The sequence below is a fragment of the Coregonus clupeaformis genome, chromosome 7 (assembly GCF_020615455.1).
Source record: "Coregonus clupeaformis isolate EN_2021a chromosome 7, ASM2061545v1, whole genome shotgun sequence".
Taxonomy (NCBI): Eukaryota; Metazoa; Chordata; class Actinopteri; order Salmoniformes; family Salmonidae; genus Coregonus; species Coregonus clupeaformis.
This window is the reverse complement of record NC_059198.1, coordinates 2,993,937-3,015,307: the sequence shown is the minus strand read 5'-3', so window position 1 is coordinate 3,015,307 and position 21,371 is coordinate 2,993,937. Positions and strand designations below refer to the sequence as shown.

Sequence of the window (21,371 nt, the reverse complement as noted above, 5' to 3'; positions counted from 1 at the left end):
ACGAAAGTCTTAATAGACTGGCTTATGTATTTTATGCCATGACACTGGCTATGTATGCCAGGATCAAAGGCTTCTATATCTGATATGGGTTACTCTGTGTGTACTGTCTGTGACCTCATGACTGTCCTGTGTTGCCCCTAGCGATCCGCCAGGGGGAGGATGGTGCTAAGCAGCTGGAGAAGACTGTGCTGAAGCTGCGCCAGGACCAGAAAGGTGAGGTCAGAAAGGATGAGGTATACTCAGCTGGCCAAAAAAATCACTATGTTTTTACTACGTTGCAGAGCATTCTGAAAACGTTTTGTGCTTGCTGTGTATTCAATATGGTGATGACGGCACCTTTATAATGGTCAGTGAAAATGGTCTGTGTATGTTAATAGTCCGTGGGAATGGTCCATGATAAAGGTCCTTGTATGGTAGTGGTCCGTGATAATGGTCTGTGTATGGTAGTGGTCCGTGATAATGGTCTGTGTATGGTAGTGGTCCGTGATAATGGTCCGTGTATGGTAGTGGTCCGTGATAATGGTCCGTGTATGGTAGTGGTCCGTGATAATGGTCCGTGTATGGTAGTGGTCCGTGATAATGGTCCGTGTATGGTAGTGGTCCGTGATAATGGTCCGTGTATGGTAATGTTCTGTATAATCCTCTACCCCCTCCCCTCCAGAGTCTATGCTGCGCTTCTGTGCTGTGTGGAACACCAACGCCCGGAGCTGTCTGGACGCCCAGGCTGTGATCCAGGTGATGCTCACACACCTCTCCCCTGAAGAGCTGCTCCTGTACCAAGGAGCACGCGCACATCTGGAGGGACTCATACCTTACACTGGTGAGGTGGGGAAGAGTGTGTTTGGGGGTGGGGTGGGGAGTGTTTGGGTGAGAGGCGGGGTGGGGAGTGTTTGGGTGTGTGTGGGGTGGGGAGTGTTTGGGTGAGAGTGTGTGTGGGGTGGGGAGTGTTTGGGTGAGTGTGTATGTGTGGGGTGGGGAGTGTTTGGGTGAGTGTGTGGGGTGGGGAGTGTTTGGGTGAGTGTGTATGTGTGGGGTGGGGAGTGTTTGGGTGAGTGGGGGTGGGGTGGGAGGTGTTTGGGTGAGAGCGTGTGTGGGGTGGGGAGTGTTTGGGTGAGTGTGTATGTGTGTGGGGGTGGGGTGGGGAGTGTTTGGGTGAGAGTGTGTGTGTTAGTCACATGCATGCGTCTTTACGTGTTTGTTGATTCAGTTCCCTTGTTTGATTTGACCCTGTTTGTGCCCCCCAGAGAGACACATGCAGAGGATAGGCCGTCTCCTGCAGGCCTCCATGTTCCTGGACTACATGTGGCAGAAGATGAGAGTGACAGGAGCTCCAGCCAGGTGAGGGGGACCAGGGGAGGGCCTTAAACACAACACCCACCAGTCACAATCCAGGGCTTATACTAACGCTATACAGCCTTGCCCAATGACTTTCAAATGTGTTTTCAAATGCATTGCTTTCAGAAAAAGATTCAGAATAAAAAGCACATCAATTGCATTGTTTTGAGTTTCTTTTAATAGGGATTGATAGTGATGACAGATAATATCTGTCTTAGGGGCGACTCCTAACATACACTTAAGTCAAATTTTCACTTACCCTCCCATCAATATCAATGCATTGATTGAAGTGAAAATTCAACTTATGCAGAATTTAGGATTCGACTCCATAACTTCTCTGAAGTAAAAGACCTGTTCAATTGTTTGATTTCATGTTTCCTTGTAGCCTTCGAATTAACTTCGTAGCAGGAAACAGTCTTCCGACCCATCAGTGTTGACAGTATGCCTTATGAAGGTTGCGATAGATCTAATCTGAGTCTAGAACAATGGCTGTTGTTGTTCATAGGAATCAATCTAGGCAAGAGATTTCACTTTCACATACAGTGGGGGAAAAAAGTATTTAGTCAGCCACCAATTGTGCAAGTTCTCCCACTTAAAAAGATGAGAGAGGCCTGTAATTTTCATCATAGGTACACGTCAACTATGACAGACAAATTGAGAATTTTTTTCTCTCCAGAAAATCACATTGTAGGATTTTTTATGAATTTATTTGCAAATTATGGTGGAAAATAAGTATTTGGTCACTTACAAACAAGCAAGATTTCTGGCTCTCACAGACCTGTAACTTCTTCTTTAAGAGGCTCCTCTGTCCTCCACTCGTTACCTGTATTAATGGCACCTGTTTGAACTTGTTATCAGTATAAAAGACACCTGTCCACAACCTCAAACAGTCACACTCCAAACTCCACTATGGCCAAGACCAAAGAGCTGTCAAAGGACACCAGAAACAAAATTGTAGACCTGCACCAGGCTGGGAAGACTGACTCTGCAATAGGTAAGCAGCTTGGTTTGAAGAAATCAACTGTGGGAGCAATTATTAGGAAATGGAAGACATACAAGAACTATGATAGACAAAATGAGAATTTTTTTCTCCAGAAAATCACATTGTAGGATTTTTAATGAATTTATTTGCAAATTATGGTGGAAAATAAGTATTTGGTCAATAACAAAAGTTTCTCAATACTTTGTTATATACCCTTTGTTGGCAATGACACAGGTCAAATGTTTTCTGTAAGTCTTCACAAGGTTTTCACACACTGTTGCTGGTATTTTGGCCCATTCCTCCATGCAGATCTCTTCTAGAGCAGTGATGTTTTGGGGCTGTCGCTGGGCAACACGGACTTTCAACTCCCTCCAAAGATTTTCTATGGGGTTGAGATCTGGAGACTGGCTAGGCCACTCCAGGACCTTGAAATGCTTCTTACGAAGCCACTCCTTCGTTGCCCGGGCGGTGTGTTTGGGATCATTGTCATGCTGAAAGACCCAGCCACGTTTCATCTTCAATGCCCTTGCTGATGGAAGGAGGTTTTCACTCAAAATCTCACGATACAAGGCCCCTTTCATTCTTTCCTTTACACGGATCAGTCGTCCTGGTCCCTTTGCAGAAAAACAGCCCCAAAGTTTCCACCCCCATGCTTCACAGTAGGTATGGTGTTTTTTGAATGCAACTCAGCATTCTTTGTCCTTCAAACACGACGAGTTGAGTTTTTACCAAAAAGTTCTATTTTGGTTTCATCTGACCATATGACATTCTCCCAATCCTCTTCTGGATCATCCAAATGCACTCTAGCAAACTTCAGACGGGCCTGGACATGTACTGGCTTAAGCAGGGGGACACGTCTGGCACTGCAGGATTTGAGTCCCTGGCGGCGTAGTGTGTTACTGATGGTAGGCTTTGTTACTTTGGTCCCAGCTCTCTGCAGGTCATTCACTAGGTCCCCCCGTGTGGTTCTGGGATTTTTGCTCACCGTTCTTGTGATCATTTTGACCCCACGGGGTGAGATCTTGCGTGGAGCCCCAGATCGAGGGAGATTATCAGTGGTCTTGTATGTCTTCCATTTCCTAATAATTGCTCCCACAGTTGATTTCTTCAAACCAAGCTGCTTACCTATTGCAGAGTCAGTCTTCCCAGCCTGGTGCAGGTCTACAATTTTGTTTCTGGTGTCCTTTGACAGCTCTTTGGTCTTGGCCATAGTGGAGTTTGGAGTGTGACTGTTTGAGGTTGTGGACAGGTGTCTTTTATACTGATAACAAGTTCAAACAGGTGCCATTAATACAGGTAACGAGTGGAGGACAGAGGAGCCTCTTAAAGAAGAAGTTACAGGTCTGTGAGAGCCAGAAATCTTGCTTGTTTGTAAGTGACCAAATACTTATTTTCCACCATAATTTGCAAATAAATTCATAAAAAATCCTACAATGTGATTTTCTGGAGAGAAAAAAATTCTCAATTTGTCTGTCATAGTTGACGTGTACCTATGATGAAAATTACAGGCCTCTCTCATCTTTTTAAGTGGGAGAACTTGCACAATTGGTGGCTGACTAAATACTTTTTTCCCCCACTGTATCTGTGGTTTGAGACCAATACCTGTGTAACCAAACTGATGTGTTTACTGTATGTACTGAAGTAGACCTCATTCTGAAACCAGACACACAACCACATTCCCTCTCTATGGCTGCATCCCAAATTGCACCCTATTGCCTATATACAAGTGCACTGCTTTTCACTAGGGCTCTGGTCTAAAGTAGTGCACTACATAGAGAATAGGGTGGCATTTGGGATGCAGTTTATAAGCTTTGCCTACAAATGAAAGAACTGTGATGATGAATAAGAAACTGAATGTGGAACGGTAACAACGATAACCAGGTCCTGGGATCAGCTGGAGATTAATCAGATACTATAAAATCACATACTGTACCATGGAACCTAAACTACAATCTGGTAAATCTACACTGAAACTTCTGGAAGAATGGTGCTGTAGGACAGGTTTGAAGAATGATTATTTTATCTAGAAAGTCATTGTCATGGGTCAAGCATAAAGATAATGTCTTATGCAGTACCCTAATATAAATTATGATGTGATAGGAAGCATGCAGCGGAGCCTAATTCTTCAACATGGTCTTAAGAGCCAATAAGAATCCAGCTAGAGTCCAGCTTCAGGAAATACGACAGAGCAAACATGGGTCTGTGCGGCACGTGATTTATATGGGTATTTTACCTCCTTTGTTGTTGGTTGCTAATGTGTGATGTCATATCCTTCTACAGTATGGACTCGCAGGATGAGGAGATGGACACCGCCTCTCTTCAGGTGCCACACCCCCTATTCATGATCGACAAGCGATCAGGTGGGGATGGGAGTAGGGAACAGGGGGATGGTGAGGAGAGATGGAATGAGGGAGCGGTGGAGGAGGATGGTGGTCTCGAGGAAGATACAAACTGCCCAGCCAACATGGAGGATGATGATGAAGTCAGTATCACCAGGAAAGCCTCAGTCAGCAGACAAAGGGTGGAAAATGGACAGAACGGAAAAGAAAATGGCAGCCATCCCTCTGGCAGTGAGGAGAGCTCAGGAGATGAGGAGGACCAGGGAGACCAAACAGAGGCTAAGATGGCCAAGTGTCAGATCATCCTGTCTGCAGCATCCCCTCCACCCCTCCAAGCAATCACCAGCTGATGGGAGACTGTCTCACACCAAGCCCACCAACGATGCCTGGGTGTGAACCCACAGGAGTCCCCTTTTAGCATGGACCACTGCCTGGAGCAACTGGTTGTGTGGCTTTATAGACACTGACAGACAGAGAAGCAGGTCCTGAACGACCTTTAAAATGAACTGGTTTTGAGGTTGATATGCCTGGCTGTCAGCATAGGCCCCTTTCTCGGCAGCCATTTTGGAAAACCGTGTCATTTCTCATAGATAGTGCCATGAGTTTTTCTGACCAGGAAAAACTCTGGGCGCTAGTTGAAGCCTGCTACTGGTACCTAGTTGAAGCCTGCTACTGGTACCTAGTTGAAGCCTACTACTGGTACTTAGTGGAAGCCTGCTATTGGTACCTAGTGGAAGCCTACTACTGGTACTTAGTGGAAGCCTGCTACTGGTACCTAGTTGAAGCCTACTACTGGTACCTAGTTGGAAGCCTACTACTGGTACCTAGTTGGAAGCCTGCTACTGGTACCTAGTTGAAGCCTGCTACTGGTACCTAGTTGAAGCCTGCTACTGGTACCTAGTTGAAGCCTACTACTGGTACATAGTTGAAGCCTACTACTGGTACCTAGTTGAAGCCTACTACTGGTACCTAGTTGAAGCCTACTACTGGTACCTAGTTGAAGCCTACTACTGGTACCTAGTTGAAGCCTACTACTGGTACCTAGTTGAAGCCTACTACTCTGGTACCTAGTGGAAGCCTACTAATGGTACCTAGTGGAAGCCTACTACTGGTACCTAGTTGGAAGCCTGCTACTGGTACCTAGTTGGAAGCCTGCTACTGGTACCTAGTGGAAGCCTGCTACTGGTACCTAGTTGAAGCCTGCTACTGGTACCTAGTTGAAGCCTACTACTGGTACCTAGTTGAAGCCTACTACTGGTACCTAGTTGAAGCCTACTACTGGTACCTAGTTGAAGCCTACTACTGGTACCTAGTGGAAGCCTACTACTGGTACCTAGTGGAAGCCTGCTACTGGTACCTAGTGGAAGCCTACTACTAGTGGTCAGAAATTGTCGAGGCTCTACCCGTGACTTCCTCCCCACTCTTCTCAACAGAAACCAGCGCTCGTGAATTTTGATATTTGTACATTGTTGTGCAGTCCTGCTCTTCCACATAAACAACAACAAAAGCCTCCTTTAAGTAAAAATATATTTTGTTTGTCATGATGATTACAAATGCATCTGGATTAAAATGTGTGCCTTGTGGAAATAATTATTGTGCTGTTTTTTTTACAAGTTCATATTCATTTGAAACATCAACCATTATGTTCATGTAAAAGAGTATGTTTGAAGGCTTAACTTATTAAATGATTTGACAAAAAAGTCCCATAGGACATTTGGGGCATAAACCATGAGACACAGGAACAGGTGAATAAGGTCAAGCCTGTATTCCTTTACCACATTAGACTGGTCCAGCTTGTTAAGCATGTTGTCACCCTGTGTGTCTGTCTGTCACATTTTATTTAAGTCAATGGTCTGTCCCCATCTCGGGGTGGCGCAGGTGTGGTCTGGGGTCTCTGGTATAAGTCAGTGGACTCAGGGAGAGCTCTAACAGTATGTCAGTGGACTCAGGGAGAGCTCTAACAGTATGTCAGTGGACTCGGGGAGAGCTCTAACAGTATAAGTCAGTGGACTCAGGGAGAGCTCTAACAGTATAAGTCAGTGGACTCAGGGAGAGCTCTAACAGTATGTCAGTGGACTCAGGGAGAGCTCTAACAGTATAAGTCAGTGGACTCAGGGAGAGCTCTAACAGTATAAGTCAGTGGACTCAGGGAGAGCTCTAACAGTATAAGTCAGTGGACTCAGGGAGAGCTCTAACAGTATAAGTCAGTGGACTCAGGGTGAGCTCTAACAGTATAAGTCAGTGGACTCAGGGAGAGCTCTAACAGTATAAGTCAGTGGACTCAGGGAGAGCTCTAACAGTATAAGTCAGTGGACTCGGGGAGAGCTCTAACAGTATAAGTCAGTGGACTCGGGGAGAGCTCTAACAGTATAAGTCAGTGGACTCTGGGAGATGCCTAACAGTATAAGTCAGTGGACTCGGGGAGATGCCTAACAGTTTGTGACCCAGAATATGATTAATAGTAAGGTAGCGGTGGATAGGAATGGTAACTCCGAGACGGAGAAATTGGGTGCTTTGCTATGGATGAAAAGAGATGGAACCAGTGTCATCTGTAGAGCACTCGGTGTAGGCCACACACAACACAACACCCTGTTAAGTTGAAATCAGCATATGTTCTCCATTCAAAGAGAGGCGGACAAGTTATTTTAGTATGATAATGTATTAGAATCTATTGCAATATGAGGGAATCATGATGTGGAATCAACTATAATTGCTAATAAGATGCATATAAGGCACAATAGTAGTTTTCCAGTATGGAAAATAAAGATCCCTAGATTCAAGGCCATACAGTAGAAACTATGAAATCAAATGGTTTGATTTAACAGAAGACAGCAATTCATGACAATCACAGAAAATGTTATTTTTCAATTAAGACTATCTAAATTGCTACTGAATGTTCATTCACTAAAGTGTATATTTTCATTAGACCAGTATATGACTTCAGACTTCTCACATTTTGAAGTGAAGAAAAAGTATTAATTAAAACAGAGGATTGTAAATAAATGACAGTAAACCCCCAACCAATATTTGTTCATCCACAAAATAAATCTTGAATGAACAGACCGCATTAAAATAATGTCTACAATGCAGTTACTATCAGTGAATGAGTTTCAGTGTCAGTATCCATCTGTGCAGGTGCATGGAAGTAGGCCTGACTAACAGTGCAAGAAGTAAACTTCCACATCAAAAAAATGAAGACTCAATATGTGACTCAGAGTATTACAGTAACATATGATTCTTCCTCCCATATCACAACTCATGGTTACATGACCAGCCCCAAGGCACAGTTAAACACTTGTAAATCATGTCACAGTGTAATCATGTTCAGGTAACTTCATAAAAGTCCCACAGTCCGTCTTCTGGGCTTCTAGTACGGTGACTTTCTGTGCTAAAGCCTTTGGATTCTTCCTGTAACCCATAAAGAGATCACACCACATTTCCTGGCCACAACTCTGTCTTCAACTTCGGTTTTAAAAGGCTAAGGAGGGACTGGCTACCAACGAATCACCACCATTTTGGGTCAACACTGCTCCAATTTATCGGCTCAGTATCTCAGCAGGCGCTGGCGACAGCCTGGCTTTGGAGGCGTTCTTGCGCGTGACGGTGGTGCAGCGTGTCAGGATCTCCTGCGCCCTGGGCCTGGGGGGCACCTTGGGGGTGGTGGGGGCCATCTTGAACAGGTTTGGGTCGGATCTTCCATGGACCATCCTCCCCTCCGACACGCCGCTGTCGGGGTTGAGGTGGTCGGCCACCATGGGCGGTGGTGTGCGGGCGCGCCGGAGACGCTCGTCCATGTCGGCCCGGCTCAGGTTGAGCGACGAGCTGCAGGACGACGAACTGAGGTCGTCGCTGAAGTCGCTGCCCTCGCTTCCCATGCTGCCCTCACTCCCCATGCTGCCCTTGCTGCCGGTCAGGCTGTACTCACGTCTATCCACCTCCCGGTCCACCTCCACCATGACAGTAGGTGTTGGAGTGCCCTTGCTAGGGTATGCCGGGGTGGGGGTGGTGAACATCATAGGTGAAGGGCTAGGCCGAGGCTCAGATAGAACATTAAAAGAACGTGACTTGAGCTTGTCGGTAGGCTTGAGCTGATTTGGTGTGGAAGGTCGGGAGCCGGGCAGCTGCAGGAGGTTGCCTTGGGAACGGCTGAGCTCGTGGGAGTGTCCGGCCAGCTTGTGGTCAGAGCTGGAGCCGGGGAGCTGCAGCTGGGCCAGGTTGAGAGCCGCCAGGCGGACACGGGGGTTGTTGTAGGGCTGCAGGTACATGGCAGGTACATAGCCGGTCTTGCCGTTGTATCTATCAAGAGGAGAAAGAAGAAGTGAGAAATTGAAAACTGACATGAGTTCGGATTTCATATCAGAAATCCCAATGTTGTCAAAGCCTTGGTACAATATGTTCTCCTAGGTAATGATAGTTGACAAGTCTGTGGCCTTTGTACACATTTGTCTGTCTAGCTTTCACTTAAATGGATAAGTCAATGGTCGTGTCCGAAATCTGGCTTGGCTACTTCTTACTTAAACAGAATACTGTGTACTAATCTTACTACATACTATTTTGAACGTACTGTTTAGTAAAGAGGTATGCAGTAAGAAACAAATTGAGAACTTGAGATTATAACCCACTGGGCAAAAACTGATTGAATCAACGTTATTTCCACATAATTTCAAACAAAATATTCCATGTGATGACGTTGAATCAACATGGAAAACTGGTTGGATTTGAAAAAAGTCAACGTAAGGGAATTTTGTCTTTTTTTTCCCCACATTAGTTTCACTCACATTAGTTGACAACTCAACCAAATGTAAATCAAAACTAGACGTTGAACTGACGTCTGGAAGGTTCTATCTGCATTTTTGTCAAAATTGAGTTATTGACATATCCTTGTTCTGTTCAATGTTCTCTAAATACCCCAATTCATGTTGTTAAGTTCAAAAGAATACAAGATAAAAATCGCTGATACTATTCAAACCAATGACGGTTCGGAACTTTAAAGCCAATTATCAAATAATAATATTTTTGCAGATAGAACCTTATAGTCCCAAGCTCTCGAAATATCAGCATACCAACTATTTTCTAATGATAGGAGTGGAACACGCTGAGAGGTTGTCTCAAAAGAGCATTGAGCAGACAATGGCTCAGCTATCTCTGGTAATTGGTTCTTCAGAATCAACTAAAGATGACTTGTGATGTAGTGAGATAATTACAGCGTTGTTGTTTCTGCATGGTATATGATGGATGGGCGATGATACTCTGCATGCCTGTCTGCACCATGACTTTCAATTCCCATTCACTTCCCATTCTCTCAATGCATTTGCTGTCATCTGACCATATAATTAGTATGAGTTCTAATCATTATGATTCCATGGTTCCGACAGTCTGGAAGTCATGATTCTCTTTTACAGTTATAGCTACTGTATTCTCCCTGTTTAGTCAGACAGGTGTTGTTCAGTAACATACCTGATCAGCCACCAGCCGTTGTCAGACTTCTGCAGGACTTCCACCACTGAGCCAATGTCCACAGACACCTCGTCTCCATTCGTGGCTTTGTAGCTTCTGACAGCACTGTACAGCACACCTATGGGTGGGTGATGCAGAATGTTAGGATAGGTGCAACATCAATTTATGGCAATATACTGTCAGTGGTAGTCCACACCTTGCAGTACATGCACAGTACAGTATTTGCAGTGCATATGTCTTGACGCTGGTGCATCAGCTATATGTGAACGTTTTATATATTTGTTGATGTGAACATTTTTGCAGACAGTACCCCTGATGATCCCCTCCCAGGCCTTAGAAAACATAAATGCATATGTGTAAGGGATAAGAGATGGTCTCTTACTTTCTCCATAGGACCTGTCCCTATCATCATCCTCCTCCTCCCCCTCCACCTTCTCCAGGTATGGAGCAGGGAACCAGGCCATACGCTTGTCCTCATTCTCCACTAGCCACCAGCCTGGGAGCAGAGGGAGAGGGGTTAGACAGGTGATGGACATTTATGATCAGCTCTTTCAAGCCCATTACATGTCACAGAATCGATCAATTGGTGCAGAGTTTAAAAGTGATGCAATTTTACATGTTTATTACAGAGTAAAATACTTGCACATAATACTTTGCGCAAGGCAAAGCACAGCAGAATTTCTCTCACCTGCTTTGTCTTTGATGAGCACGTCCACGTTTTCGTCCACGGCCACTTTGAAAGGCCGGTTTTTGGTGTCTTTGGTCTCGTAGGGTGCCATGCACCGGTATGCCTCCGTTACGAACGGCTGCGTCACGTTGCCAACGTTGACACTCTTGTCATGTCCAGCGGAGTCCTCTGAAGGCATGATCACGATACTGAGGACGGAAGTCACATTGTAAATGTATTACTATTTCTTGTACTAAATTAAATCACTAAAACATAACGGGACACTGGATTTGAAGTCGTTCCAATTGTGCGTAATGCTGTGGGTAATGCTCAGGATACAGTGCGTAATTCTCACTATAATCTACCTATTTTTGGCAAACTCTGGCTGTAGTTCTTGGTCCTTGGGGTGGAAGAACCGGATGAGTTCAGGACACCGTGAGACGCGCGGGTCGCAGCTGAGGAGCTCACTGCAATATTTCTCCAAAAACTTGAGCTGGACCACCGACTTGCTGAGACCTTTATTATTTACGTTTATCTTCATCTTCCAGTCTAATGAAGGAATAGATGATGATGACTAATTATGAATTATTAATAAGTTATTAGTTCATAAAGTATACAACTGATATCAAACGGACATCAATCGGCAACATGATATTAAAAGTAAAATGTTGGCCTACCTCGAAATCTAGGAATAATCCTGTCCGATTTTTTAAGTGGATTCGCAGGTGGGAATTTCTTCTTCATTTGTTCCTGTTTTGGATAAATAGTTGGCATAAGTAAGAAAAGCATGGCTACATATTATATTTTGCATTTTTGTAGCCTACATAAGATCTGACAATTTGAATTGCAGTTGAAGATGTAACTTACATTAAGTGTCTTGAAGTCCTTGAAGGTTCTGTAAACAATGATGTCATTCTGATCTGACCAAAGCACCGAGGTCATGTACATCTGAAAATTAGAAATAAGTTATAAATATCTATTAAATCTTTGGTATAAATCATTTCTGCCAAATTCATCTCATGCAGAAATCTGGAGAAATATCCCATAATAGCAGCAGTAGTATTACATGCATCAAGTATCCATACTTTGCTTTTCTCCTTGTGCATCACTCCAATCAGTCGGACATTAACAGGATACCGTTGCTCCTCCATGATATAGTAATTAAAAAGCCTAGATGCGTAAAGTCCTATGGAGATGTGTGTTCCTAACTAACTGACTGGAGCTCAAATGGTCAACAGGTTAATATATCTCTCCGAGTAAGAAGGTGTGGAAGTAGAGGCACGTAAGCAAACAAATAGGAGGACAATATTTGCGTCACATGAGCAGCGGTTGTAGTGGAGCAAGTGGGGGAAGTACACTGCAACTAATGTATCATCATTGTTTGCAACTAATTTTCCCTCTAAACTGCGTCAGTGCGCGGGCGCACAGTAGCCTCTAGACTGCCAAGCAGCTCCCCCGGGATTGCCGCACAGCGCGCAGAAGAAATATCAGCCCACGGAGAGAAGCAGGAGATTGCGTTTCACTCAATTTTCTAGAGTTTTCCCTGTTAGTTAACTATCAACGTTTCCCTTTACTGTGGCAATTGTGATCGAATCAATGCAATTAGCCACTTTCAATGCAACATACTGAAACAAAACGAACTATGCAAGAGATTATGCTGTGTTTTGAAGTAGGATTATATTGCCCACGACTGAGTACTCTACACAGAGCTGCAGTAGGCCTATATGCAAATAGACCATTGCCATATACAGTGGTGTAAAGTACTTAAGTAAAAATACTTGAAAGTACTATTAACGTTTTTTTGTACTATTTTTTTTTTGTATCTGTACTTTACTATTTATATTTTTGACTACTTTTACTTCACTACATTCCTAAAGAAAATTATGTACTTTTTTCTCCATACAGTTTCAATGACACCCAAAAGTACTTCTTACATTTTGAATGCTTAGCAGAACAGGAAAATGGTCCAATTCACGTACTTATCAAGAGAACATTCCTGGTCATCCCTACTGCCCGACTCACTAAACACATGCTTCATTTGTAAATGATGTCTAAGTGTTGGAGCGTGCCCCTGGCTATCTGTAAATTTAAAAAAACAAGAACATGGTGCTGTCTGGTTTACTTACTTTAAGGAATTTGAAATTATTTTTACTTTTGATATTTAAGTATATTTTAGCAATTTAATTTACTTTTGATACTTTTATTGGGTGACTTTCACTTTTACTTGAGTCATTTTCTATTAAGGTATCTTTACTTTTACTCAAGTATGACATTTGGGGTACTTTTTCCACCACTGGCCAAATATGTATCTGTGCCATTTACTTTGAACAGGACTGTGTTTACAGCTGTGGTCTTGAGTAGATGCGCTTGTTTTGAGGTCTGCACATGTTGTTCATATCCTTTGCTAGTTAGTGAGTTAATAGCCCAGTTATAGATACTTTGTAGTCAGCAATAGGGGAGTGATTGGTTCCTACAAGAGCACAAAACATGTACATTTCTAGACATCTTTGAAAAGCCAGTCAGGTAATGAGCTTTTTTTTTTGTCTTAAAGGGGCAGTGTTGTATTTTGAGACAGGTTTGAATAAGCTACGGTAGGCATTCAAGGAAGTAGCTTCACACTGGAAACGTATTTTCAGACCATTCAATTCAAGGAAACGAGACTGATTCATCCTCTTCCACCACGCCCCATGCCTTCTTCCCAATAGAGAACTGGCAGGCATTCAAGGAAGTAGCATCAAACTTGAAATTCCTTATTTTCAGATCATAACATTCGAGTTAATGAGACTGATTAATCCTCTTCCTCCACACCCCATCCCACCCATTTTGGACAGACTCATAGTCTCTTGGTACACTATATTAAGTCAATGTGTCACTCACTGTGAAAGGGAAACAGACAAGTATCCACTTTGTGACACAGACTGAGGAAGCTTAAACCTTGCTTACATTTCCAGGCTATATGTTGACTTATGACAAGTTCATGGACTAGGGCCCTATAAAATAGGCGTTGCGGACGGAATCACGGAATCCAGACATTAAACCGAAATATTCAAAAATGTATTGAACTTAGTAGGAAATCAACTAAATCTATTCAACTTGTTATAAAACGCATTCATTTGCCTAAGTGAATCATAAGACATGAACAAAATGCATCAGTGATTCGTATTTCCATAAAACTTTCTTTATTATTATACCGTGATAATTTGCATCAATCCAGTGGCTATTTGTTTGACAAACTCTACAATCACATGAGCGCTACAGTAACACCGCTTAACCAAACAAAAATGTATTCTTCTTCTTCATCTTCTTCTTCAATGAGGTTTAAAAGCGGTTGGCATCCAATGTGTTGCATTACCGCCACCTACTAGACTGGAGCACAACTCCCTTATCTTTTTCTTGAAAAATAAAATAACCTACCATCTAACACTACACTCACGAATTCAGAAATATTACTAATAATTAACCCCACCCTTCTCCACTATTTAAATATATTTACTATTACCTCATGCCCTCAACCTGAAATGATGGGACATCGCCACTTAACACTCCCTGTAACTCTTCTGATGTCAAGTCTCGCACACCCAAATACCTCTCTGCAGCTGCCACCACAACCTCAATTTTTCTTCGACTTGGGTTCCATCCCTGCAGTATAATTAATAACCATTGCTATAAACGCTAAAAATCCAATCTTACTGAAACATATATCACTTTTTTGCCTATCCCTCTGTACTGGTACATATCTCCTACTCTCACCACTCCCCCCCTTGACCCCTCTTCCTCTACTTTCTTCACTGCCTCCGCATATTAAAGGTCTCTTCCTGGTGCACGCTTGCATTTAAAGGTAACTACACCCAAAAATCTAAACGTCTTCAATTTTTCCAAGACCTCAAAAATGGTCTCCTGATAGAGTTGAAACATTGTTGTGGACATAGAACATCCAATTGTGCTGTTTTTTCTATTCAAAATGTGTACTTTTGAGAGCGAAAACCTGCAAAAACAGGGACAAACGGTCAACAGGGAAATCTAAAAGAAGAAAAGGGATCTTGGGAAAAAACGGAATGAGGCAAAACATCCAAGGGATTTTATAGTGCCCTAATGGACTACAGACATTGACAGTCTCCTAGACTAAAAACAAAGGCTGAATGTACTGCCTACATTTTGAGGGAAACGCACTGTCCATTATTTAATTTGATCAGGGCAGGGCAGGCAGTGCAGCACATACAAACTGCATTTAGTCCAATAGAAATACATGATATTATTAGGGTGATAAATAAAAGGCAGTTGCTCCATGACACAAGAGTACACCCTACTGGAACAAAATGCTTACAGCACCTGGTATTCCCAGGCGGTCTCCCATCCAAGTACTAACCAGGCCCGACCCAGCTTAGCTTCCGAGATCATACGAGATCGGGCGTATTCAGGCTGGTATGGCCGTAAGCAAGGAAACAACTCTTGGTACACTATATAAAGTCAATGTGTCACTCACTCTGAAAGGGACACGGACAAATATCCACTTGTGCTTACATTTCCAGGCTATGTTTTTGAGTGTTGTGGGGGGGGGTGGGAAAGAGGCCATATCCTATGTTGACTTATGACAACTTCATGGACTAGGGCCCTTTAAAATAGGCGTTGCGGACGGAATCCAGACATTAAACCGAAATTCAACAATATTCAAAATGTATTGAACTTAGCAAGAAATCAACTAAATCTATTCAACTTGTTAGAACATGCATTCATTTGCCTAAGTGAATCATAAGACATGAACAAAATGCATCAGGTGATTCGTATTTCCATAAAACTTTCTGAAACGGCACAGGAATGCCCCTGTCTGTGTGCCGTGCGCGCGTATGTCTACACTTTGTGTAGCCGTTAGCGATGATGCTAATGATAACCTTCTTCTGGTAGGGAAGGTATGGCTTTACCCAAAACCTTCTCAAGTAAATGTGAACTTCAAAGTAGCCTATGCCTGCCTGGCAGAATTATACCGTGATAATTTGCATCAATCCAGTGGCTATTTGTTTGACAAACTCTACAATCACATGAACGCTACAGCAACACCGCTTAACCAAACAAAAACATCTTCTTCTTCTTCTTCATTGAGGTTTAACTGCGGTTGGCATCCAATGTGTTGCATTACCGCCACCTACTAGACTGGAGCCCAACTCCCTTATCTTTTTCTTGAAAAATTAAATAACCTACCATCTAACACTACACTCACGAATTCAGAAATATTACTAATAATTAACCCCACCCTTCTCCACTATTTAAATATATTTACTATTACCTCATGCCCTCAACCTGAAATGATGGGACATCGCCACTTAACACTCCCTGTAACCAGGGGCGGTGTGTTCAATAGGGCGATATGGGCGACGCACTGCCAAACGGGAAAAGGAAGGGATTTTTTTTCTAATCAATTATATCACGGCAACAGTAGTTATCAGTGTTCTAATCTGATCTGACTGCCACTAAATGTCAAATCAGGCTAAAGTCGTGCTTCAAATGGCCCCGCCCGTTTTTGGGGCGATTTCAGTCATGTTGAAAATCGCCCAGAAGTCTGTCATAGACTCCCATGTAAAATCTATTTTTTCAAATTTCAAAGCTTTCAATACAATCTCTATGGGTGTCTGTGGGCTTGCACTTACGCGCTTTCGTCATACGTGACGTAACCATGAACGTAACTAAGAAAATAGCGGCTAGCAGCGTCTCTGTTGCGACCTGCAGTGTGGCGTTATCTTATGTTTTTAATTTGTACACTTAGTGGCGTTATTTTATGTTTTTAATTTGTACACTTAGTTTACAAACATTCTGCCAACCATGGATTTCCAGTGGTGGGTTTTGGACTGATCTTGTTGATCGTGTACATACCCGCTACGAACGGACTAAATAATGAAAACGCTGCTGGCAGCGGAATCCAATACAGCTGGGAGACTTGGCTGGATGACAGAGTCCCGGACAGAGAAGTGGAGCCGGCCGGCTTCACCCTGGTCAGAGCGGACCGCGATCTGACACAGTCACAGGGAAAATCGATCCTGGTAAGAGAGCGACTCTGTACCCCCGACATTGAACTGCTTTCTGTGTCACTGCGACCTTACTATCTGCCCCGTGAGTTCCCCCAATTGTTTGTTACCGTTGTGTACTGTTGATAATCACAAGTTTACTGGAGAACTGAGACCAAGTAGAGACTTTGGACAGGGTGGATATGGTATAATAAAGGCAGTTTATTCAGAGGTAAAGATATCTGGAATCGCGTGCACGGACTCGTTCGTCAAACTCTTAGGGAGCTATCTGAAGAGAGCCCCGAAAACATTGTGTGCAGACATTTTATACAATAAATGATGTAGGTTGAATCTAGTAGTTCTGATCTTCTGATTGGTCCTGATGAGTTGGGCGAGGTCCCCTCCACTGTTGCATTGGCTCTGAGTCGGGTTCTCTGTCTTCAAATGTTCAGCCTAAAGAGAGGGGATTTTGTGTGTGTGTGTGTGTGTGTTTAACAGTGATGATGTGTGTGTGTGTGTGTGTGTTATCAGTGATGATGTGTGTGTGTGTGTGTGTGTGTGTGTGTGTGTGTTCCTCAGAGCAAGAACTCGTGAGTTGGAAGAACTGAGAGACCTATGGCGTGGGTGTTGTCCTTGGCCACCTGCTGACAAGGCTGACAAGATAGGACTCTTTTGTCCATTGTTATAGGATAGGAACAGCATTGATTGAAAACAAACGCCCAACACAAAATGGGTCATGCACAAGATTTTAGTCAGACCAAGCTATAACATTATATATTTACTACGACAGTACATTCAACCAAAAGCTAATTTAACAAAGGCATCAGAGATTATTTATAATCTGTCACAGAAACTGGAATCCATCTCCCCAGATCAGTCAATAAATGCTTCTGGTATTGACTTATATGCTGCCCCTGTCTTCATGTTGTTGCTGGACATATCTTTTTTAAAATGTGTGTAGGTCACCTAAATCATCAGAAAAATTGCCCCTCCTGAGAATTTTTTCAGGAGCCGCCACTGCCTGTAACTCTTCTGATGTCAAGTCTCGCACACACAAATACCTCTCTGCAGCTGCCACCACAACCTCAATTTTTCTTCGACTTGGGTTCCATCCCTGCAGTATAATTAATAACCATTGCTATAAACGCTAAAAATCCAATCTTACTGAAACATATATCACTTTTTTGCCTATCCCTCTGTACTGGTACATATCTCCTACTCTCACCACTCCCCCCCTTGACCCCTCTTCCTCTACTTTCTTCACTGCCTCCGCATATTAAAGGTCTCTTCCTGATGCACGCTTGCATTTAAAGGTAACTACACCCTAAAATCTAAACGTCTTCAATTTTTCCAAGACCTCAAAAACGGTCTTCTGATAGAGTTGAAACATTGTTGTGGACATAGAACATCCAATTGTGCTGTTTTTTCGATTCAAAAGGTGTACTTTTGAGAGCGAAAACCTGCAAAAACAGGGACAAACGGTCAACAGGGAAATCTAAAAGAAGAAAAGGGATCTTGGGAAAAAACGGAATGAGGCAAAACATCCAAGGGATTTTATAGTGCCCTAATGGACTACAGACATTGACAGTCTCCTAGACTAAAAACAAAGGCTGAATGTACTGCCTACATTTTGAGGGAAATGCACTGTCCATTATTTAATTTGATCAGGGCAGGCAGTGCAGCACATACAAACTGCATTTAGTCCAATAGAAATACATGATATGATTAGGGTGATAAATAAAAGACAGTTGCTCCATGACACAAGAGTACACCCTACTGGAACAAAATGCAGTCTCCCATCCAAGTACTAACCAGGCCCGACCCAGCTTAGCTTCCGAGATCGGACGAGATCGGGCGTATTTATTATTTTTTTTTTTTTTATTATCAAAAAATTCAATTTTTTACAATATTTACAGTACAATATTACAAAGAACAATACAGAAGACACTAGCCTAACATAGGCAGGTGAACAATTCACCCCCTATCAAATCAAAGAACCCAAAGAAATAAAAATACAAAAAAAACTAGTATACAAAAAAAAAACAGACATGGCTAAGACATAACAAATTCCACCCACAAAATAGGCAGATTAAAAGCAACCCCCTATCAAATAAAAATAAACAAAGAAAATATTCAAAATAATTCTTTCAAAAATTATAAGTGATTCCTCCACCATCCACCTTTGCAATCAACCCACTCCCCTCAACAAAATGTTCATCAAAATCTTCCATCCCATAATTAAACAACATATCCATGTGTTTACTAAACAGTGATATAAAAATACCCCACACCTTCACCCTCTTCCTGTCAAAAAAACCATAATTCCTCCTACAAAAAATAGCATACCTCACAAAACTCAAAACAATATTCAACAAGCACACATTAACGCCATCACATTTACCAGACACTCCAAATAACACAAGTTCCTCCCACACATACTTTTTCAAGAAATCACCCCCCCAGTTTTTACTTAACATTTCCTTAACTTTACAAAAAATATATTTTAATTCCTCACATTCTATAAACAAATGCATAAGAGTTTCTGGGAAACATCCACATATATCGCATTCCCTTTTTATTTCACAATTAATTTGATGTAACACCACCTTTGTAAATATTCTATTGTGTCTTAATTTAAAATCATTATTTTCACACTCCTTACTGTTATATTTTACATTAAAATTTTCCCATATCTTTTTTTCATCCAATTCCGGAAAAACTGTTTTCCAAAATTTTTCAGCAGCCGGCCTTCTATAACATTTTCCTACCATTATTCTATATGATCTTTTCACTGGTATAGTAGATAAATGTACTTTCTTCTTACTGCTACCAATGAACAAATTAGGAAATACAAACAGATTTTCTCTTTCAACTTCACTATTTATTAAATCCACCCATGCGCTTGGTATACTATTCTTTATCTTGTCATACATATTATTCACTGTTCCCCTTCCCACCTCTTCATCCCATTCCTTGATAATATCAAAAATAGCTTCTTCAGATAAAAACCCTGAAATTACCTCATATGTATAATCTTTTATTTGTCGTAGACCTGCACTCCTAAATACTTTATTATACAAAACTTGTTCTTTGTTCTTGATTTTCTCATTCAGAAATATAGGTTGATTCATAATCAGGTCAATATGACCACATTCATAATATACATTAGGCAACAACTCTGCCCATGCATTTAGCACCTCTTTATAAAAATCTGGTACCTTTTCAAACATTTTCCTTTTAAGCCCCATCAATAAACCATTATCTCCACATCCACCACTCTCCTCTAAGTAGACCTTAAAGAAGTGTTTCCAGCCATAATCTTCACTGTCATACAAATATTTCTTTACTGTTTTTATCCTAATAGCTTTTCTTTTGACATCTAAATCTACAAGTTTTAAGCCTCCATCCACATAGTCAGCTATCAATGTTTTCTGAGATATTCTAACTCCTTTACCATCCCATATAAAATTAGACACCACATTATTCAATTCATTTAGCACCCACTCAGGCATGTCCAGGACTCCCAAAACATACACAAATTTAGATAATACCAAAGCATTTGCAACAATTACTTTACCTTTTAACTTTAATTTTCTATTTTTCCAGAAATTCAACGTTAGCTTGACTTTATTAAGGATCCCAGTCCAAGTTATATCTTTTGCCTCTTTCTCCTTTACACCAATGTTTACTCCCAGCACTTTAATAAAATCCCTTGCTATCTTGAATGGAATCTCACACTTATTTGCATTGATATCCCCAACAAAAATTATTTCAGTCTTCTCTATATTAACTTTAGCACCCGATGCCTTACCATATATATCTATGATTCTCATAATGCTTCCAATGCTTCCTATATCCTTCACAGTGCAAGTAGTGTCATCAGCGTACTGATGTACAACACTGATACCACCACCTGGGATTCCGACACCCCTTACCTCTTTATTACTATTTATTAATGTAGCTAACGGTTCTGTAGAAACACTGTACAACAGAGCTGACAAAGGACAGCCCTGCCTTACTGACCTCTCTACAGGAAAAGTATCTGTTAACACTCCGTTACATTTGACACAACTTTTAGCCCCGCTATACAACAGGTTGATCCAAGATACAAACTTTGGCCCAAAACCAAACCTCTCCATAGTCTGTAATAGGAAGCTATGCTCCACTCTATCAAAAGCTTTGTTAAAATCCAAACTTAATACTATACCGCCTTCATTTTTCATTTGATTAACAACATCTCTAATTGTACAAATTACATCTGCAACATCTCTTCCAGGTATACCGTAGGCTTGTGTTGATGCAATAATACTCCCAATCACCTTTTTCATCCTATTCGCTAACACTTTAGTCAATATCTTATAATCCGAATTTAGAAGACTAATAGGCCTATAATTTTCTAACTTTAATCTACTGCCCCTATTTTTGAATAAGATCGTTAACATACCAGTTGACATAGACTCAGGGATTTCCTTATTCTCTTCCATATAATGAAACACCTTCACTAAAATGGGTGCCAAAATATCTACAAAGACTTTATAGAACTCATTTGTTAAACCATCCAAACCCGGACTTTTATTGCCTTGAGTGTTAACAAT

General features: G+C 41.9%; 2 protein-coding genes and 1 non-coding gene across 3 annotated transcripts in view; 1 reads left to right on the top strand and 2 right to left on the bottom strand.

The window, feature by feature from the left end:
• Positions 1 to 6,246, top strand: part of LOC121568744 (transducin beta-like protein 3) — a 44,182-nt gene extending 37,936 nt beyond the window's left edge. The window contains exons 20-23 of the mRNA XM_041879142.2: positions 142 to 213; positions 662 to 820; positions 1,245 to 1,338; positions 4,598 to 6,246. Of these exons, the coding sequence (XP_041735076.2) occupies positions 142 to 213; positions 662 to 820; positions 1,245 to 1,338; positions 4,598 to 5,006 (734 nt within the window). The 3' untranslated portion in view covers positions 5,007 to 6,246. The remainder of the gene's footprint in view (positions 1 to 141; positions 214 to 661; positions 821 to 1,244; positions 1,339 to 4,597) is intronic.
• A 1,050-nt stretch (positions 6,247 to 7,296) lies between these two features.
• LOC121568745 (NADPH oxidase organizer 1) lies at positions 7,297 to 12,007 on the bottom strand. Its single transcript, XM_041879143.1, has 8 exons — positions 11,866 to 12,007; positions 11,648 to 11,728; positions 11,458 to 11,530; positions 11,146 to 11,329; positions 10,802 to 10,989; positions 10,496 to 10,609; positions 10,114 to 10,231; positions 7,297 to 8,952 (listed from the first exon to the last, which is right to left on the bottom strand). The coding sequence occupies exons 1-8, from the start codon at positions 11,929 to 11,931 to the stop codon at positions 8,193 to 8,195; spliced, it is 1,584 nt and encodes a 527-aa protein (XP_041735077.1). The 5' UTR covers positions 11,932 to 12,007; the 3' UTR covers positions 7,297 to 8,192.
• Positions 12,008 to 15,097: 3,090 nt separating this feature from the next.
• Positions 15,098 to 15,216, bottom strand: LOC121570885. The gene has a single exon (XR_006001622.1). It is a non-coding gene; the product is annotated as a 5S ribosomal RNA (ribosomal RNA).
• Positions 15,217 to 21,371: the final 6,155 nt, after the last annotated feature.

Coding starts and splice junctions, on each gene's coding strand:
- LOC121568745 (XM_041879143.1), bottom strand. CDS start 11,931: ATGGAGGAGCAACGGTATCCTGTTAATGTCCGACTGATTGGAGTGATG. Junction 11,729..11,865: donor TGCACAAGGAGAAAAGCAAA/GTATGGATACTT, acceptor TCTAATTTTCAG/ATGTACATGACCTCGGTGCT. Junction 10,990..11,145: donor CCAGAGTTTGCCAAAAATAG/GTAGATTATAGT, acceptor TTCCGTCCTCAG/TATCGTGATCATGCCTTCAG.